The 21,756-nt window shown below is 35.3% G+C and overlaps 2 protein-coding genes across 2 annotated transcripts in view; one reads left to right on the top strand and one right to left on the bottom strand.

The window, feature by feature from the left end:
- Positions 640–15,018, bottom strand: LOC109842746. Its single transcript, XM_020411622.1, has 8 exons — positions 14,826–15,018; positions 14,637–14,724; positions 11,453–11,520; positions 9,379–9,477; positions 7,160–7,216; positions 4,648–4,716; positions 2,187–2,255; positions 640–1,761 (listed from the first exon to the last, which is right to left on the bottom strand). The coding sequence occupies exons 1-8, from the start codon at positions 14,934–14,936 to the stop codon at positions 907–909; spliced, it is 1,416 nt and encodes a 471-aa protein (XP_020267211.1). The 5' UTR covers positions 14,937–15,018; the 3' UTR covers positions 640–906.
- Positions 19,428–21,756, top strand: part of LOC109842662 (clathrin heavy chain 1) — a 21,063-nt gene continuing 18,734 nt past the window's right edge. Inside the window, exons 1-2 of the mRNA XM_020411510.1 lie at positions 19,428–19,666; positions 19,968–20,172. Coding sequence (XP_020267099.1) covers positions 19,622–19,666; positions 19,968–20,172 — 250 coding nt within the window. The 5' untranslated portion in view covers positions 19,428–19,621. The remainder of the gene's footprint in view (positions 19,667–19,967; positions 20,173–21,756) is intronic.

Genomic DNA, 21,756 nt, shown 5'->3' on the forward strand with positions numbered 1-21,756 from the left:
CAAAGCATAGGTGTTAACTCTAACTATTAAGTGTCAATTTCAATAGGACTTTAGGAGACGACCATTTTAGCTAAAAAGATGTGACCTTCAAGAGATGAGGCGGCGGATTTGAAAGGAGAAGATGGAGATAAAGAAGTAGGAGGAGAGAAGACGATGAAAACCGATCAAAAGAGGAAGGAGGGGGGAAACCACAAATGGAATGGAGGAGAGAGGAGGAGCGAAGGAGGAAATACTCGAGGTGGAGGAGAAGCGATGAGGACAATTAAGATAGAGGAGAGAGGAGGCAGGAGAATGAAGTTTGATAAAGGAGAGAGGAGAAGAGATGAGGATCAGCGGAGGAGAGAGGAAGGAGAAGGTGGGAGGTGAGAGGTGGGATGGAGGAGAAGGATGAAGATGGAACAGAGAAGAGAGGAGGAGGAAGGATGGGAGGAAAAAGAAAAGAATAATTAGCATTTTGCAACTTACTTCTTCATCCTTATGGTTTCATTTTATTTTATTTTATTTATTTATTTATTTTCTTTTATTTTTTTTTGTACAATTGACGAGATCTACATTTTGCAACTTACTTCACAAAACGTAACTGCTAATAAAATCAATGTTCCAGATTCAAACTAGAAAGTGTGCTGATATCAAAGATAGATCGATCGTCAACAAAAAATGGGAACAAAAAAATAATTAGCATTACAAATTATCGGTGTATTATGCCCCAAAAAAGACATTATTCCATGAGAATAATTAACAGAAAATTCCAGCAGTCACGCTATTTGCAGTTCCATCTCAGTACAAAAAAAAAAGCTGTAACGGATCTTAGGGGAAGTGGCTCTTTAAATACTCCCCATAGCCTTTGTCTACAACTATCAAAACCCATACTTTCACAATACCTTCATTTTCTATCCCAAAAGACTTTTAAGCACCAGCTGAGCCAGCTTTCGATTTATTACTGAAGATCGGTTTTGTTGTACTAGAGCTCTTTGGATCACCGGAACCAACAGGTTTATTGGCACTGAAAACCCCATAGTTCTTAGTTGAATTACTAGTATTTTCGGTGTTGGGCACATTTGTGTTTTCTGTTCTATGATCACTAGAGCCAGCAGGCTTTGTTGTTGAGCTGAAAATTCCATAGCCTGGTCTCGGTTGACTAGGGTTTTGAGAAGAACTAAATTTTCCATGGCTCGGTGGTGATGAACTCGGATTACTGGGCTTACTCATAACTGGAGTTCCAAGTTTATTTCGATCAACAAATTCAGCGGGTTTTGCGGAATTGAATCTTCCATGAGGATTGTTGGGGTGAAATTGCCTTCGCTGCGGATCAGTTTCGTTTCTTGTAGCTTGGTGTGGCATTCTCTCTCTATTCTGAGGGAACCTATTGGGGTCGCTTTGTTTGGCATATCGGTTTACTTGAACAACAGAAGGCTCTGGTTTTGATGCAATAGGAGGAGCAATGGGAGTCTTCAAATTTATCTGTGGTAATGGTTTAGAGCTATTTTGATCCTCTCTCGGGTTCCTTTTAGCATCAAAGACAATAACTTCTTCCTGATCATTGGCATTTTGATCAGAAAGAACCTCAATTTCAGTATCAGACTGAAGAGACTTCTCTTGGATGTTGTTCTTTACACTCTGAACACTATTCACAGCATCCAAAGCTTTGACAGCTTTCTTCACAGATTTTTTTGTCGAAAACATGGTATGCCTCACTATTATATATGCTTGCTTTGTGTCTACTATGTGTGGTCCACTTTCCACAACAGCAACATCTTCTACCTGTTACAATACAGAATGAATTGACCAGCGCATCAAGAGCAATTAAAATTAGGGGTTTTTTGTATATATATGCCCCCTTAAAACATGCAAATTTGCAAAACTACCCCCAAAATATCAACTTTGGGGGGGGGAAAGAGGCGAAAAAATCAACAAATCATCAACTTTGTTGAATATGGCGATTAAAATTTTGACTATTTTCTTGATATTTTTACATTGCAGGTGCTGATTAACCTAGCAAAGCTGATGATTTTGTTGGTTTAGGGGGTTTGTTTTCCCCAAAGTTGATAATTTGCTTGCTAGTACCGAGTTTTGGGGAGTAGCTTTGCCAATACGCATGACTTAAGGGGTATATATACAAGGAAACCATTAATTTAATGTTGTTATGAAAGATAACACTTTCAGGAACAAAGAGAGGTTTTACTTACCAACTCTAAAATGCGCGCTAACAGCCCTCTCAAATCTTCTTCTTCTTTACCCGAGGGCAAAACTGTGCACTGTCCACAAAGTAAAATATGAAATACTTTAAACCATGTCAGCATATATATGAAACTGCTTACGATAACATAGTAAGAAGTTATTGCCGGAAACTCAAAAAATTGATGACGTGAGTAACAACAAAAATGATGCAAAAGCTACGATCAATAAAATATAGCAATTAGGAAATTTTCTTATACCCACACATACATATATGATATATAGATGCATATGTAAATACATAAATATGTGTTTCCAGATGACAGTAAACTCAAAAGAAAACATAATAATCTGTTTTCAGAAAACTGTGATACAGAAGAGCATGAGAAGCATCAAACAACTAATGGGAAACGATTTTATGTGAAAAGGCGTAAAGCTTAATAAAAACAGCAGCGCTATCTCACGGGGGACAATACAAAACCCTGTCTCCAAGCCTTTAACCTCCTTTTGTACAATATGCAGTGCATATGTATATACGTGATTATGAATCCAACAGTTTAATCCCTAGTACATCAATGCTATAGTGAACAAAGTAACAGAACCAGAAACAGACGACCTCCAAAAGTCAGGCAGCCTCAAAACCAATGTATTACCAGGAATTTAATCAGAATGGATACTCTGAAATATGTATCCAACTCAGAAAGTATGAACTAATACCCATAACTGCTCAGTGCTCAGTTTATATTTAATTTATTGCTTAGTTAGAAATAATAAATTTCTTATTTTTCCTCACAAAGGTGTTACTTCAAAAATAAATTTGAAAAATATTGAACACTAGCAGACAAACACATCAAGTTGGAATAACATCAGTCAAGCTCAAAATTTCCAATGCTGCTTCACAAGTCATTAATAGCTTTATTATGACAACAGTACATCAATATTAACTTATGTAGGGTGTCACTTTAGTTACCAAGAGATTAGAAGTTTGTTTCCACCTACTAAATTATATGACGACGATGAAGCAAACCGTTCATTTGATCTACACTTCACTTAGCATTATATATAAAAGAAGTGTGCATTGTCAGAGCCTCTAGGTCACCCATCAAATTATAATATCCTACGTTTACTCTTAAAGCAAATGTTTCATCGGCCCCCTTTTCATCCTCCCGCAGGATACATTTAGTATCAAGAGCTTTTTGAATCTTTGAGTGCATCTACAGTTCCTATGGAAATCTAACCATAGGTTGAAATCTGTCTAAATTACTTTCATTCAAATCTTAAGTAATGTAATCAAATCAATTTATGTTCAATCAATATCCAATCCTAATATCTTTTATAGAAATAGTTAAAGATTAATACCCAAGTGAACATTCTACTTTTTTCAAAGAAATAGCATAAATCTCTACTATTTTTTCTCAGAAATACACGTGGGAAGATAGCTGTGAAATATACAGTCATCCATAATTCCTTTGAATTATCGGATATTCCTAGGGTTTGCCTTTGAAAATCAAAATATTTACAAGCTATGAGTTGCATGATACAGGCACGGTGTCACATGAAGCATGAATACCAGAGTCGGGCAGTGAAAGTTATCAGAAGTTTGATGCAATGATATAATATGTTTATATTCTTTGTGTATGTAGCTATAAACAAAGTAATTTATCAAATATTAATCGTTACTTAATGACATATTATGCCCTCTGTGAATTGTTCATAATAAATCAAGATTTTGAAGAACAATAACAGTAAACCTACTTAGTATGAAAGGTGACTAATCATTACCATGCAGAAAAGTAAGAAGGTAATGATGTGACTCCTTTTAATGAAGGTTCACCTCGTATTATGTAGTGAAAAGCTTTTAACAATATGTTCAAGGCAGCAACTTATCAATCACTTATATTATTTATAAGAAGATTTGCAGTTATATGCTAAATAAAAATCATACTTGTCTTGTTGTTTTCTTCTTTTTCTTCACCTTTGAAAATGTGTGTTATTTCATTGATCTGCTTCCTTTCTTTCATTTTTCCCCCTCTACGCTTCTGCTTTCTATTACATTTTCTCCAAGTTTCTTCTATTATTTAATTTTGTGAATAAATATCCTAAGATTAACTGGCTGCATGTTTCCTTGCACATGCATTGTCAAATGCATCTGCATGGGTATGATACTTTCAGGTGTGTCCCACAAGTAAAGCAGGACATTTTTGCTCCGCAAAGCACTTCTAACATGCCTGAATGTCCTGATACATGTTTAATCAATATGAACAAAATTTGAACGTAGAAAATTTCCAACAAAAAATATATTATCCTGTCAAACCTTAAGTTACAAGCAATAAGGAAAAGAGTGTGACTTAAGAACATGCTACTCTTCAACAAATTAAGTTCAGAGATCCCAGCAGTGTCCATGCTAACATTATGATAAAGATGAAGAAAAAATGTATATAGATACAGAAAAGGAAAACAATCGGGCCATACCTTCACTCTGTAACCACGCTCCATCAGTCTAGTAATTGTGTTGGCTTTTATTTTCAGGTCCTTCAATTCCTGGAGAAAGCATGTCAAGTCTTTAAGGATTCTACTTGTAAGAAAGCCACAAGAGGATCCTTAAGTGGATTGAGACACAAACTACTGTTACATAATAGCAAAATCGATTATAAAAAAAATATTTATTAGAGCTATCAATAAAAAAAGTTCTAAACACAGTAACAGAGAAAAAAGGAAACAGCAGATGCTATCAAATTAATTATAAAAAATTTACACTCATTATACAAAAAGCTCTTATCAAAGCACATCAAAGATTTAAAAGGCTATGACAGAAGCATATTGCCAAATATGGATCATGATCACTGACAAATAACAACATTGTTTTAATGTACTTCCCCGCCCCAAAAAAGGAACTTTGTTTTGGAAAGACGTGTTCACCTTACACTCTTCCAAGTCAAGCAAGTTACAAAATATTAAATAAAACTGCCTATTTCAGAAATCCACCTTTTCATGCTCCAAAATCTAACATGAAGCACGGTAACATGCCCTTGTATACACAATAATAGAATAAGAAAATCAATAATGTTTTCATCTCCCCACAAATTTGTTGAGAAAACATTTGTGTAGTAAATTACTGCAAGAGGGTGCTAAGGTCATTCATTATACAGCTTAAGATGCAAAGTAATTGTTTCCAAGCTCAAATCTGCTTGAAAAATAAAAATTGTGATAAACTCACAAATGGAGTTAAAAATAAAGGTTACTAGGATGTCCTTTATAGATTTAGCAAATGATCTGTTTCTCATTTAGGTAAAGTACAGTGAAAGACATTTCACCATCGAGAATGTTTATTGATCCTTTCACAATATTGAGAAAGTTTTTTGCAGTTCAAACCAATAAATAGAAAAGCTGTATATATCCACTCTAAATGATACTTGTCCCAACATCAGGTATTGTATTTGGACATAAAGAGAACCTGTAAAATGAAGACTTATAAGTACTAACTATCTACATATTAGTCCATGAACCATACTCGAGTTTGATTAGGATGTTTGCAAATTGTCAAGCCAATTAAAGATAAAATGTTAATGATTTACACAAAACAGGTTATGTTACCTGGGTACTTCTATTTGGAAGCCGTACCCGTAGCAGACACGTACACATACCCGTACCCAAACTTCTTGACACTTCTTGAATATATGCATACGTTTCCTCAAGCACATACTCAATTATATACTACATGTTTTAATTTAAAACTCTCCTCATACACTTCTTGGATGCATTTGTACATTTCACATCTATTTCTAATATATTGATCTTATATAAATGAAAAAACAAAATTAATCTTACGTAAATTATTAATTTTAATACATATAAATGTATATAACATACATATTTATAGCCATGTCCTCATACCCTACCTTTTACAAATTTGTCATGTCTCATACCTGTACCCAAGCCGGCGAGCCCTGCACCCATACCCATGCAACTTGGCTAACAGATGTCATAGAATATTTAATTTTGAAACAAATTGGGTCAAATATCAAATATTTAATTTTCAGGATTGCATAAAATGATTAACATTGGGTAGATGTGAGGAAATAGGATACAGAATTAAACTAAGTTCCGTCTAAAAACCAATTAAGTTTCTTATCATATTTAAGATCATGACATAAGAAGAAATGTAGTACAAGCATTGACATTTATTATGGTCACAAGTTCTAAATTTATATATTTGAAAAAAATGTTGAAAAATGTCAACAAGTGATATATTTCTACTGTTATCTTATACAATAAAGAATGTCAAGCATGGAACTGTATGGTCTGACAATCAAAAGATTGAAGTTTCAGAATTGCATGAACTGACCCAACTTGTTAGGTATAAGATGGTGTGGTATACAATTCAACAAAGCCATTTACAACCTTCTCTTCAGATAGAAAGATCACAGCATTTAGAAGAAATTCACAAAGATATTAGGGATTATCTTCTTAATATCAATAAATTGAGAAAGAAACACATCCAACAAAGAATTAACCAAACAAGCAGATCATGATTTCTTATGACAAACACATGATAAAATTTTCTTATAACATAAGCAGATCAAAAAGTATTCATCAAATTGCTGGTAACTAAAAGGATTATGATTTACTTAGACTGCATTTTTTTTACCAGGGAAGTTCCAAAAAAGGTTAAGTTCATTAGTAGGTTAGGTATCAAAATATATGGGGTCAGAAAAAAAAAGAGATTCCTCAAAAGATAACTGAATCAACCTTGAATTCTTAAAGCCACTTAGTGTTTAAAATATAATTTAGAATTTTATAACACTAGGACCCTCAGAGGTACATTCCAACCATCAAGCAACATACCTTGGAACCACATTTTGTATTACATAAGAACAGAAGAAAGTTTGCATATTTAGTTCACTACCAAAATGTTCATCATGGAGAGGAGATATTATAAGGCCTAATCACATACTTTGGAAATTAAGGTCTAAGAAAAACTTACAGTTTTTGCTGTAAAGCGAACTTCTTTATTCTCCCCATTTTTCAGTTGAGGTGTGGACTGCATAACAGATAACAGTTACACACCGATTGCACTAAAGGCATATACATACATACAGGCAAATAATACATCATGATTTTCAATTGTTTCTAGAAATATGCTTGAACATCTAAATTGTAAAGTTTTAAAGATAATATAAAAATAAGAACTTTCTAATTTACAAATTATAATGTACACTGATTTTTTTTCCTTCTCCATTCCCACTCCTGCTGTTCACGTTCTCTTTCTCCTGCAATACTTAATATATGATTTGCCTATGCAGTATAATCAGCAAACTGTGTCAATGCACTAGAACTCATGCAAGTCAAATTCGATTTCCATCCAATTGCCATTTGCCTCCCATTCTCTCACGCAGACATGCCGCCATTGGTATATGCATCAATGTACATACACCATATGGCACATGATCACATGCAAATTGCAAACAAACATGCACAGGCACAATTCAACCAATTAGGGTCAAACTCAAGGTAACCATACATGTCACTGCCAACTTCCAGCAATTACTTGATACTTTTCTCAGGTAATAACAGAAAACACATTTCCATAAAACCATCTACAGAATGGGCAATACATACATGGTTTCGACCACAATAAAATCATGATTATATGATTATTCATTACACCATATTGCCATTCAAATCGAAAATTGCAGTTCTGTCAAATAAAATCACCCTACTTCCAAAATAAAATGCATAACCAGCTAAGCAGCCAAAAAAAAACACTATATGTTACGATCAACTACATGAATCTGTCTTCTTCATTCAAGTCTGCTGAGAGCATTCCTCTGGCATACAGAAAATATCTCTTGCTTATTTAACACATTTTTGTTGCAGAGGGAACAACATAACAAGTAACTGAGTAAGCATTTGTTCCATAAAGCTCTGACAAGATTTTGGTTATTGACTTCCTAACACAACCCTTCTTCCTTATCCTACCTTGGAAAAGGCAATTGAAAGAATAGAATGTCGAGCACAAGAAGGGTAAATTGATTGGCGAAGCAAGAGAAGAGAAATATAATCTATATTTCATAACCAAAAGAATGCATATTCATACTAATTAGATAGGTAGCATAAGCATGATAACAACATGACCACAACAAATGGGAATTTATTTAGGTTAGAATTACCACAACAGGACACCTTACCCAAAGTATAGGCTAGCATTTCAGGAATAAAATTCATTTAGTGGCCGAAGTCAAATCTAATACAGAGAAAGCAAATTGGTTGGTTTGATGAGTAGAACTCAATTCCTATTTGAAAACCTAAAACATTAGCAACTTTACTTAATAAAAAGAGATTCATCTTTTACATTCTCTAAACAATGGTTTTTAGATGTATTACTTATGGAAAGAGATAAATAATTAATATTTTCCAAATGAGCCTACTGCCTATCCATGTTATTTACTTAGTAGTTAAGTTCTTTCTATATCAGTGTTAACACCTCTAGTAATAAACAATCTTTTCTTACTCAGTTAGATCAAACTACGGTGCAATCTTAAAGCTAATAGAAATCACTGAATGCGAAAAAAGAATTCTATCACAACTCATTAGACCAACGTAATCTTCCAAACCAGCATGCATGCTGCCCAACATTCATATTTAAACATCAACTAAACTCGGATGCAAGAACGGATCTATATGGAGAAATTTGGAGCACTTGCCCCCATAAAATTCTAAATTTGTTATTAAGGGATGCATAAATTTATCTAGGCGTTCCTATACAACTTTAATTGGGCCCCCCAATCCTACAAAAGACAAAGACTACATAGAAAGTAGTTATGAAAGACTACTGTTCAAATTTTTTAGTGTTTTGTTAGTTTTTGTGTTGAAAATGAAAATAATCATGTATTGAGAAGAAAATGATAATGAACAATATTATTGTGATCTTTTGCAATAATTGTACAAATCAGTGTTTCTATTGGCAAAATGTATACTATATAAATTATTAATATATATGTATAATTGTATACATGCCCTCATAAGGAAAAAAAATTGGGTCCGTCCCTGCTCAGATGTCTTCGCCAATAGCTAGTTAGTTACCAACTGGTGAGTTCTAAAAGTAACATGCAACTGAAGAAACCAAGGCTGCTGCCAATTGATAAGTGGGTATCATTATCTACTTCCCACGAAAAATGAACTCACGGATGGTTACAAGCATACCTTGGTTTTTACTTTTTCCTTTTCCTTCACTTCTTGTTTGAACTTCTCCTTGTGAAAATCCATGAGCTTGCAAACTGGTGGATCGGCTGTCCGTTGAACCTGTGACACATTGAGCAAGAGCTTGAAATTAAAATTGTTAGGTGTGACAGCACCAGAGGAACAAGCACGGTAGAAGCAAAGTTACCGCTACTGTATTAAAACAGAACTGTTGCTTAGCAATTTACAGGTCATACTACAAGAAAACTGGGAATCCCGAGTGAGCAAAATAGTTCATTGTACCAGTAGGTCCGAAGTAAAAAAACAGATATTGCACCGTGACACAGTAAAGAGTAAGATATCCATCCAATTATAAAATGCCAATGACTGATACCCAATTTAAATATGAGATCACAGCCAAATCACAAGTGATTAATCAAGTAAAGGCTAAGAAAGGCATGTATATCCTGTCGTCCTGACATATAGTGGAGGTTTCCCTATGAATTGCAATGAAAATAGCGTTGGAACTTTGAGACTGACAGAACACGTGAACAATTCTTTAAAATACAGACATTAGAATGCAGCTATATATGCACGCTTTTCCAAATATTAACATTCATAATCATATACACTGGACTAACTGGATTATTATTTGCATAAGAGAATATAACATAGTTGATCCACATAGATTATTTTGAAGAACAAAGTACACTTTTACAAGTGATGAACATTGATGAGGATACATGTGGCGCCAGAACAGTTGGACATACAAATCAATGGTAACGAGTAACTTATATTATCTGATTTACTCCCATCTAATATTTCATTCATTGAGATTTCAAAAAAGAAAAGACAGCAGGGCCACAGAAATATATTGTGTAGTGTCTACTGTGTAGTGTGTGTGAGCGCATGTGTGTTTTTATTTGTTTCTATTTTGTTATTTTTTATTATTTATTTATTTATTTTTGTGGAGCCTCACATTACTGGAGACTAGTATTGAAGTACTGGCCATGTGAGAGATTAATGTCAAAATATGAAGTTTATTAGGGACCAATATAAAATACAATTTATAAATATGACTACACGAAATAATTTTTAATCATTGACATTATTTTTTTAAAGCAAACATGAACAGTGTCCCTCAAGAAATAGCAGAACATTCTTATACTTTAAAGGTCCATACTCGTGTGTGTGGAGATTATCATTTGGAATCGAACATTATTATGCCTATACTTTGATGGTTCATCATTCAATTCATTCAATAAACTCAATTAGCATATAAGTCCAACTAAATGACTAGATTTTTAATCCTAAATAACCACGTATAAAAAATTGGCTTCAAAGAAGAAGCGTATCATTGTTCTGGTTAGGAAAAATATGGTGGATAAATCCCAACTTCTTACGAAGGACGAAAGTTCATTTAATAAACTTGCAAGCCAGTGTTCCATCAGAAGGATTGCCATAACTGCTCTCCAGTAAATGTAGAGAATCTACTGATGCTTAATAATTCTTTAAATGCACTGTTCTCATTTAGCTCCAAAAAGGTAGCACATCAGCGTTATTGTTTAGAAAATAAGTGGACAAACCCCAACTTCTCCCGTGGTAAGGGGAAATTTCATTTATAAACTTGCATGTCATTGTCACCATCTCGTCACATGGATTGCCGTAGCTGCTCTTCAGTAAATTTAGAGAATCTAATGGATCATACAAATTATTTTACTGTTCTTATTTAGCTCCAATAAAGCAGCATCAGTGTTAATATTTAGAAAATAAGGTAGATAAATCTCAACTTCTCCCCCAGGAAGAAAGAAAGTTTAAACTTGCATGTCACCATGCTGTCACAAGGACTACAACTGCTCTTCAGTAAATTTAGAGAATATCTGGTTCTTACAAAGTCTTTTATATGCACCGTTTTTGTTCAGAATACTATAGTGGACAAAGTCCACCTCTACCATATTAAGGAGAAAATTCATCTATTAAACTTGCATATCACTATTTGTCACAAGGAATGCAATAATGCTCCTGACTAAATTTTGAAAATTTACTAGTTCTTGCAAGTTCTATTGGATAATTGTACAAAATAATGGTAAAGTTTTACCTCAACTAAATCAAGGTTCAGCTGTTTTGCACGATCAAGTGCCTCCCGCCTTGACACAACACCATGTCCTGCAAAGAGTTTTTAAATGAGTAATTAACAATAACCGAGAAAAGAAGCATGTAATAAAAATAAGATCATAACTAAAAGCAGCTCATGTAATCCACAAATTAGACGTTTTTTTGGAGATTAGGTTGTAGACTGTGCCAATCGAATTTGAACCACGAACAAGACTAAGCACCCTGTAAAAGCTTCTAACCCCAATTCCCAGTGTCGATTTTAAATTTTAAAATGAGGAAAAAATCAATTAAGAAATGTCAATCGCCTCAATCAAGAAACCTTTCATATGTTTGGAGAACAATACACTTTTCAGATGAGCATTCATTTGTTGGTCTTTACCAAACGTCAGTATACAAGAAGCCTCACTGAGAAAAAAATAAATCAAAAGAAAGAACTTGGTGAGAAAACTATACATCTGTTATTTATCAGCCTCGTCTTTGTATTAGATGAAATAGTTTGTTTAGCACAGTTGTTTATGATTACAATATAAATCAACTTGTTAGATATACCAGTGGACAAAATTCATTATAGTTGCGTAATGATCAGAAACTTGAAATACTTAACAGGTCCACAAGTTGATGGTATAGAAACAACAATTTCAAGTCAGCTAGGAGGTCCTAGGTACTGAGAAATTCTAACATCCAAGTGGTACCTAAAGTAACTAAGCTGCATACACAGGGTCGGACACTTCAACCTTTTTAATGTAATTTTTTACTAAGTTGAAATGAACAACTTATTACAATACTAGTAGAGTATTTAACCTGTATAGCTTTGAATATCATGTAAAAATTACACAGATAATGAGACAATGAATTTCTTGAAAATAGATGCCCTATAAATTTCATAATGAATAAGCATTTTTTACGAAAATACAAAATTTAAGTAAGTGTATGAAATGATAATACACAAATACATAAAACGGTTAACTATCCAAATTTGACATTGCTAGACTCTGCCTAAAGTTGGACCTACTAGCAAGCAAAGGATCTATTGACCAATGTAGGTGAACAGGAAGAATCTGAAGAAAAAAAAGAGCAGAGATGGAAAGAAGCTAAAGAATAATACGAGTGAGAGAAAGATGAAGATCGAAAGAAAGAAGCATGCGAGCTTAAGAGAAGAACAAGGAGAAAAGAAAGGGAAATTTTTTAAAGAAGATAGGGAATGGAAAGATAAATAAGGAGGTAAAAGAGAAACAAAAAGGAATTACTATCCCTATGACAGTGGTCCCACTGGCAATTAATCATGGCAAGGAAATCCAACAGAAAAGGCTTCACCTTTCTTCTCTCGCTTTTTTATCCCCTCTTTCGTTGACATATAACTTACGGTATTCAAAAATGATGTCCGAGTAGGACTCAGAGTATGTAAATCTATTGTAATTTTATAGATACTCCATAAATAAATAAATAAAACTGCACGATACCTTTATACTCTCTTAGTACAATTAAAAGAAGAGGATTTGCATACTTAACAGGATGCTCAAGTGATCTGCAATAGGTGAGAATCGAGAGAATAGCCATGAAATTTCTAAGCTCAATCCAAGTGCTACTAAGCACTGCCAACACAAGAACTGTACAATATTCATTTTAATTATCAACCGGTTAGTATAAAATATTCAGAAGAAAATTGACTGACTGCCTAAATGCCTAGGGAGCTCAAATTGTTGCCTACTAAGCATTCAGGTGACAGAATGCTTGAGACCATTTCATTTCCATGAGAATTACAATCCTGAGATCCTTCTTGGTTTGATACGAGTCGTCGTGCGAGCACCCTTTGGTCGCGGAATTACCAAAAGGTGGGTTGAGAAGAAGACAACTAAAACAACCAAAAGGTGGGTTGAGAAGAAGACAACTAAAACACAAGAACAATTCAGTATGACGAAGAAAAATACCTTCTCTAGATTATGAAGAATCAATTATTACAAATCTCTCCCTCACAATCTCACTAGAATCGAGAACAACCTCTCAATCCTCTCTAAACCCTAATACAATGATTAGAATTTCTCTCTGATCTAAGATCTGATAGATCCTCACAATCTAAACCCTAATCCTTTTGATTAGGATCTCACTTAGACCTAAAACCCTTTAGATCTACATCTTGGCCTCTCACCCCCTCTGTTTAGAACCCTAAACAGTCCCTATTTATAGGGTTTACAACGTGGTGGCAATCTGGTAAATAACCAGACCAAATCCAAACAGGAAAACACGTAAACAGAATCCTTAACGAATCTGGAAAGCTCCGATGAGTCGACTCATGAACAGTTATGAGTCGACTCATGACCTCATATGAGTCGACTCATAACTGATGAGTCGACTGGTCAGAGACGTTTTGCTAACAGGGCTTGATTTCTTGAGTCGACTCAAACATACACATGAGTCGACTCATAAGGCTGAAAACTGAGGCTTCGATTCTTTGATTCTTCGCCTCGCTCCACGCTCCATCCTGTGCTCCGCCGTGTCGCTTCACACCACTATTCTCAAGATATCATGAGAATCACATATCATCAAGCTCCCATGAGGATCGCTTTTTCCGAAGAGAAGATACACCCGTATCATGGTTTTAGCTATAACACTTCCACTATAGGTACTTCTCTTCCTGCGCAATGATTTCAATAGAAGAAACAAATAGGACTGTGAGGTCCTTGCAACTTGTTTGCTTGTTTTAAAAGATGGCAATGAGCATGTTACCAACTCAAATGGTTGTACTGATTAAGATATTAGAAGGATCCCATTTAGTGGAGATGTCGCTTGCCCATTTGTTGTTAAATAGAAGCAGATGGCTCCATGCAAATTTCTACTTTATTTCTATCCTCTCCATCCTTTTGTATTCTCATTTTCGTAAATAAACCAGCTCGGGCCTTCTCCCAAAAATAAAAAAAGATATCTCTTTCTTCAATTTTCTTATGAATCTCAATCAAGCTGTTGCATATTACAGATGCAAACACTCGATGAAAATTTTGCCTTTCTCCTTCCAATTACATCTTTTCAACCTCAATTATGTCTTATAAACCAAACAAACTAGATGATTTATAAATTTGGGTGATCCCAAAATTAGGATATCTATAAGTTGCCAATTAACTGAAAACACGGAAATTAATGGTAAGTATACAATCAATTGAAAAAGCTCGCACCTTGCTCAGTGACTAGTCGAACGTATTGAGCAGTAATATCCCCATTGAGCCTCGGTCCGCTCGGTTCTTCGATTTGCTTAGCCTTCACCTGAAATATCAATCAAATTCAAATGCACAGGAAAACAAAACGAGGTAATCATACCTAAATCAGAATAAAGAAATAATCTTGATAATGAGAATTGACAGTACATGAGCAGGAACCGCGAAGGATCTCACAGGGGCGGAGATAAAGCTAGGGTTTTGATGGGTTTGAACGAGTCGTTGGAGTCCAGAGCGTCGGATTTGATTCCAAAGGGCCATTTTTTCCCCCTTTTTGCCCTTTTTCTCGCTGGAGAGAGCTTTGAACTATGAAGAGGGTTACAAAGAAGAGTGAAGGAGATGCATTTGCTAGAAGCGGGATGCCGTGCGCTCCCTAACCCGATAAGTGGATCCAAATCCGACCCGATTCTCGTTAAGGGTCAATTAGAAAGGGTAATGAAGAAATTTTCATTTTAAACCCATTTCAACTTTTATTTTTAAAATTCGATCCGCTCCCATTGTAATTATAAAAATCGACCCATTTCGTGGCCACGTCAGAATCGTGGCCACGAAAATTTTTTTAATCTCGCCTCTAAATAGTCGGGGTTGTCAACCCCGACTGTTTAGCTATTGTATAAACTAAATTAGTGTGTTATTAAACAATAGCTAAATAGTCGGGGTTGGGAATCCCAATTATTTATAGGCGAGATTAAAAAAATTGATGTGACCACAAAATGAGTCGATTTTTTTAATTAAAATGGGAGTGGTCAGTTTTTAAAAATAAAAGTTGGAATGGGCTTAAAATAAAAATTTCTTCAAAGGGTAATTTTTCGGGTAAATTTTAATATTTATGGTGTTAGTTAATTAGGACTGAATTCAATGACGGATCTACGAGTTTAATTGGTTCACATCCACCCACAGAGGTTGATTGGGATGGTTAGAAGGTTTCGATAGGCTCTCACAGTTTTGAGTTTAATTCCGGAAGGAGTTTTTTTTTAAGAGTCATTTTTTGCTAAATAATTAGCAAAACCGACGGAGTTTTTTTTGCTAAATATTCATGGGGTTAGTCAATTAAGACTGAATTCAATGACGGATCTAATAGTTTAATTAGTTCACATCCACCCACGGAGGTTGATTGGGATGTTAGAAGGTTTTGGATATGCTCTGACGATTTTGTGTTCAATTCCGGAAGGAGTTTTTTTTTCAAAAGAGGCATTTTTGCTAAATAATTAGCAAAAAAGGGAGCTTCTGAAATATACAGAACTAGTCTCGTATGTTTAGTGGCCAGTAATTGGCCACAAATGTGAGCTCAGACAAATTTTGAAAACAGACCCCTTTGCAAAAATATTCCCAAAAAAAGACCCGTTTCTACTTTATTTTCAAAAAACGATCCGGTTTTAGTGGGCTGGAACTGCGTCGGTTTTTGGGAAAAAAAAGTTCCCAAACTTCACGGGAGGTAAACTCTCGTGAAGTTTTGTTATGTAAAAAACTTCACGAGAGTTCAACTCCCGTGAAGTTTGGAAACTTTTTTCACAAAAAACGACCTAGTTTCAGCCTCAGGTCTGAAACTAAGTTATTTTTTGCGAATATTTTCAAAACGGGTCTTTTTTGTGAATATTTTTGCAAAGGGGTCTGTTTTCAAAATTTGCCCATGTGAGCTCAGAGAACCCACAGAACAGAAAACCCACAGAACTACTAGTTCTGTGGGTTTTCTGAACCCCCATACAAAACGCACGGGACTATTGTGTTAAGCAGAGAATTGGGTACACCTTAAACGTCCACAGAACATGCACGGGGGTATATCGCCTCATATACATTGTTTGGCGACCTATTTGGGCTATAAAAATATAACATCCACTTCATATAATTGTTATACAATATAATATTTATATACTTATAAATATTAAGAAATAAACACTGGATAAAAACATATCTAATGAATCCACAACATCACAACATAATAGCTACGTCATATACATATCCAATACGACAAAATAGTTAACAAATCCAAATATATCAAGTCTATCCATACGACAAATTTAGTTTAAACAAAAAAACTAATAAACTATCACATGAAACCTAAAAGTTCGTCCCGCCCTCGTTGTCTCTCTCTTCGTACCTGCTCCGATCGTCGACATCCTCCTTTGATTTGAGCTTGCACGTGCTCACTCTCCGGTTGTGTGTGGGGCGGTGATGGACCAGCTTCATTGTCGTGCGAGCAAGATTCACCTCGTCTTCGTCGGCGCGCATATACCCTCTCCTCATGTGTCATCTGCTCGCGACCATCATGTCGATCCTCATGAGTTCAATAAAGAGCTTTATGAACCCTCCCCCACTATCCCCTGCAATGTCAATGCATGTACTGAATCTCCTCAGGCGGTAGCTATGCATTCATTTGCAATCCCCTCTATCTCATCCATAGCGTCTATCTGCAATCACGTAAAAAGATATAATTATATATTTAGATTTAGATATAGAAAGCTAGTGGATTAAAAAAAAATTAAATTTACGCATTTTAGTTACCCATTCTTTTTCATCTACACCCCTTGGTACATATCTTGCTTGTTGGGAACATATGTCGATTTTGTCGACTGGAGGTGTGGTTTGAGCGATTATTCATCTTCTAAGAATTCCCCAATACCATCTTATATAATCGATTTCCTCCATCGAAGGATAAATTTGTTGGACGATGCTCAAATGTCGCTCATTCCATCTAGCAATGTACTGATTATGCACAAGTGGCCAGTCGATCTGATGCCTACCCTTGGACGCCTTTCTTTCTATTCTTTCTACAAATTGTGGAGCGTGTTGTGCGAAACCAAACTACCTAAGCACGTGACCCGGCACGTGCATTTCAATAATTTCAAAGCAAATGAGAGGAACTATGGCTCTCTATATACCATGTCCCTCCATGCAAATCAATGATAGACGAGGTAAAAAAGTTCCGTATGGCTTTCACTTGACCTACAAAATATAAATTATCATTAGTAACTAGCTTAAATTGACTTACATTCAAAAAATTTGACACCTAATAAATTTTCATCCGACTCCAACTACTCCCAATCCATCTCCACCTAGCTCCCTTTTCCCTCTTCATGCTCCCCACATCTACCATCCTCCTCCACCATCATATCTCTGCCCTCCTCCATCCATGTTCCTTCCTCCTCCACCTATTCTCCTCTCTTCCTCTATCACATCTTCATCCTCCTACCCATGCTCCTTCATCCTCCATCTATATTCCTCTCTTCTCTTCTACCGCTGCTCCATGAGGAAGGAGAATGGAAGATGGTGAATATGGGTTGAAGGTTGGCGGGGTGAGTGAGGAGGGAGAAAAGAGGAAAGTATTTTATTATATTAGATCAAAATTGGATAGAACTTATTGGTCATTGATTGGAAGTTAAACTTACCTTTATTGTGATCTAATATGTAACGAAAACTAGCCTTTTTGGTATAACTTTTTGATGTTCTACCCATTAGTTGTCATGATTTTAAAAAATCTCATAAATGTCAACACAAATTGGTAGGGTTCAAACTTTTTTGTGAGGGTCAACCTTGAAAAAGCAAAAATAAATAAATAAATAAATAAATAATAATAATTAAAAAATTTCAATTAGAAAACAACCTCCACATCTCTCAGTCTCAACTGATTTCTCAGAACATAATCCAACCTCACCCGCTACATTCCAAATCAAAACAAAATTGGAATAACTAATTTCTTCTTTTCCATCACCACATCTAACCCTTGTTGCCTCGTCCTCTTCAAAATATGATAACTCTAACTTTTTGAATTAATCTAACATACTTTTATTCTCAACCATGTGCACTGTGAGTACAGTTTGTGACTCCTTTTGTTTAAATTGATCGCTCTATTTTCAATCAACTACTAGCCAAGAAATTCATGTTGATACGAGAGAATGACACATGAACCTAACTTGGAGTGTATTTGAAATTATTTCTCAATGCAAGAGGAATAATCATTGTTGGTAAAATTGTTTGCTCGTCTTTTATTAATCAATTGTCTTTCATGATCTTCATTAACCCCTTTTATTTGGATGGATTTGAAAAAAAATTTGTCTACAATATTGATTTTTTACGTGGAGTTTAATCATAATTTTAACATGTTCCTCTCTTTTCATGAAGCCTTGCTCATGAAAATCTTTGGTTTATTTTGATCAAGTATAGGATCATGTAAAGACGAAAGTGTATGTAGCGAGAGAACTAGAGAAATCATGAATTTGGTTCTGCCAAATGTATTTATAAAAAATCACCAGTAGAATATTAAATTGCATATTATACCTCATTCAATCTAACACGAGCAATGAATACCGTGAATTCCCCTAATAAATGTGACTTAATACAACTATCAAAGTTAACAATGAGTGAAACTTTGAGGGCGTTAAAGTACAAATAGTATTAGTAACATTCTTTTTATTACGTGCAAATGTGTATTGTATCGTATACGCATTTTGCGTACGGGAATATATTAATATTAACTCCAAATATTTTGAAAAACTCCTGCTGATAGGATTTATACTCAATTTCACATTGGGCCTCTTGTAAATAAGTAAATAACACCAGGGTCCCATTATAATGATCACATTAGCTACGACAGACATCAGCCGTCGGATCAACTAATTCCATCAGATCTTCCCCCACAAATATATTAATCCTCAGTCAGGTGCAGATAAATTTCCAGCTCACTCATTCACCTCACATTATTTGCCAACAAAATGTCATGATGTTTTAATCCCTACAAAAAAAAAAAACCAGCAAAAAAAGGCAAAAAAAGAAATAATAAAATTCCCACTTTGCTTCTCTCTTAAATACATCCAGAGTTCCCTTCAGATCCGCTTTCTCTCCTCTCTCTTCTCTCTCTTTCGGTCGGTAGACTCGAAAGGGTTCCACTCAGATCTAAAGGAACCCTAATTTCTTCGTGAAACCCTAGTTGGAGCTCCGATCTAGTCGCCATGGCGGCGGCCAGCGCTCCGATCGCTATGAAGGAGGCCTTGACGGTGAGCGCCCTCAATCCTTCTTCCTCTCGCTTCCTCGATTTTGAGCGGAAATTAGGGTTTAGTCTGCTTAAAGAGCGCGGATCTTGAGAATTCGCTGTTTTTGATGGCCAATTAGTCGAACATGGATCAGATCTCTTTAGATCCAGCTATGGAGATCGTGATCCCGATTTGTTCCCGTTGTGATCTAGGATTTATTAGCGGTTGAAGATTGTTTTGATTTGCTAGGCTTTATTAATTAGGGTGCTTATCTGTTTTTGCTTGCATTCTGCATTCTGAAATGAGTATTTTGAATTGATTTCAGCTTCCTAGTATTGGGATTAACCAGCAATTTATCACCTTTACTCACGTAACAATGGAATCGGACAAGTATATCTGTGTGAGGGAGACATCTCCACAGAACAGTGTAGTTATAATCGACATGAGCATGCCGATGCAACCGCTGCGGAGGCCGATTACTGCCGATTCAGCTCTTATGAATCCCATCAGCAGGATTCTTGCTCTCAAAGGTTCCAATCTTCTCTTTTCTTTTAGGGTATTTTTTATAATAGTAGACTTATAATTTTTTCTTAATTGTAAAGTATTTGAAACTTACACCCTGAATCTGTTTAGTTAGTTTAAATAACACTACCAAATTATTAAATTGTCATATTTTGGGCCCTCAAATCTTCATATGTCTCAAATATATTATTGTTCCAAATGGCAATAAAAAGTTGACTAACTACAATTAAATCTAACCAGGAGGTGTTATTCTTGACAACTTAATATATTTGTGGGTCGAAATTAGGGAGATGAAAATTTGAGGGCTTAATGTACAATTACGAGAGAACTTAGGTATAGTATGTAAAACCGTTCTTTCTATTATGCTGTTGCATTATCTCCATTCTAGCAACCAGACTATTCTTTTATTGCTTCATGCTTTATGAGTATCTGTTGAAATATGTTCATTGTGCTCATGGATGAATGAACCTATTCTAATCAAAATTATTAGATGTTCATATTTTCGATAATATTTCTTAGACTAAAAGAGTTATTGGGGTTCGTTTGTCAGTTATTTGAACTTAAGTTAGCCATTAACACCCACCCCGTGAGTCACGGTACAAGTCCTCTAATGCGCAAGTTACTGTCCAAGATTTCTCATGGATTTGATAAGTGCAATGTTAAATCCAGTCATTCGAGTTTCACTTTCATATACATGGATAGGTCTTAAGTATCCTAGTTTAGTGTTGGACACAATAACACTTGAACAAGAGGATGCAAGAAAATAGTTGTTCTCTAATTTAGTCTGAAAACATAATTTGTGCATCCATATATCACTGCGTTTTGATGATTTTAGAAAATCAGAAGTTTTCTATAGGTATTTTTGCTAAATAAAATTCATTTATTTAACTCTATGTTGAAACAAAACTGACAAGCACAAAGAAGTTTCTTCACTTGCTATGTTCCACAGTCTGCCTGTGTTGGAAAAGAGTTTACGATGGTTCGCGAAAGATGCAATAAGGCCTATCCACTGTTATAAATAGCGGTAAATAGCCCCGCAATAGCGACACTAATAGCGTTAGTGGTTCCTTCCCGCTACGCTATCGCTCAATAGCTATGGCATATTACGGAATATGCGCTTTCCGTTTGTAAAAGCAGCCANGTTCGCAAAAGCGGCCAATAGCGCGTCCTAACGGTAAATAGCGGGCGATTGCGTGCAAAATCCGCCTTTTGACTGCTATTTAAAAGCGATTGGGGTTTATTTTTTAAAATTAAACCCGACCTTTAACCACTGCATTCCATCGCCTCCCGCGATTTTCAGCATTATGCTCCTGTCGCCTCTCATAGCCTCTGACACCTAACTCAACACTTCCTCTCACTCCTTCACCGTGAGGTCCTCCTAGGATAGTCCTCTCACCGCTCAGCTCATCTTCTCAAAGACGACGACTCTTTGATTTCTCTTCCAACCGTCTTTGGTATTATGTGACGATTACATGTCTATTCATGTTTAGAATCTCTTTAAATCATCAAATATGTATTTTTAGATTTTATAGAAAGAGATAATAGAGAGCAAAACCCTAATTGATAAATTTATTAAGATAGTTAGGGGTATA

The sequence above is a fragment of the Asparagus officinalis genome, chromosome 5, assembly GCF_001876935.1.
Source record: "Asparagus officinalis chromosome 5, Aspof.V1, whole genome shotgun sequence".
NCBI classification, from domain to species: domain Eukaryota; kingdom Viridiplantae; phylum Streptophyta; class Magnoliopsida; order Asparagales; family Asparagaceae; genus Asparagus; species Asparagus officinalis.

Coding starts and splice junctions, on each gene's coding strand:
- LOC109842746 (XM_020411622.1), bottom strand. CDS start 14,936: ATGGCCCTTTGGAATCAAATCCGACGCTCTGGACTCCAACGACTCGTT. Junction 9,478..11,452: donor TGAACCTTGATTTAGTTGAG/GTAAAACTTTAC, acceptor AATGTGTCACAG/GTTCAACGGACAGCCGATCC. Junction 1,762..2,186: donor TAGCGCGCATTTTAGAGTTG/GTAAGTAAAACC, acceptor GTATTGTAACAG/GTAGAAGATGTTGCTGTTGT.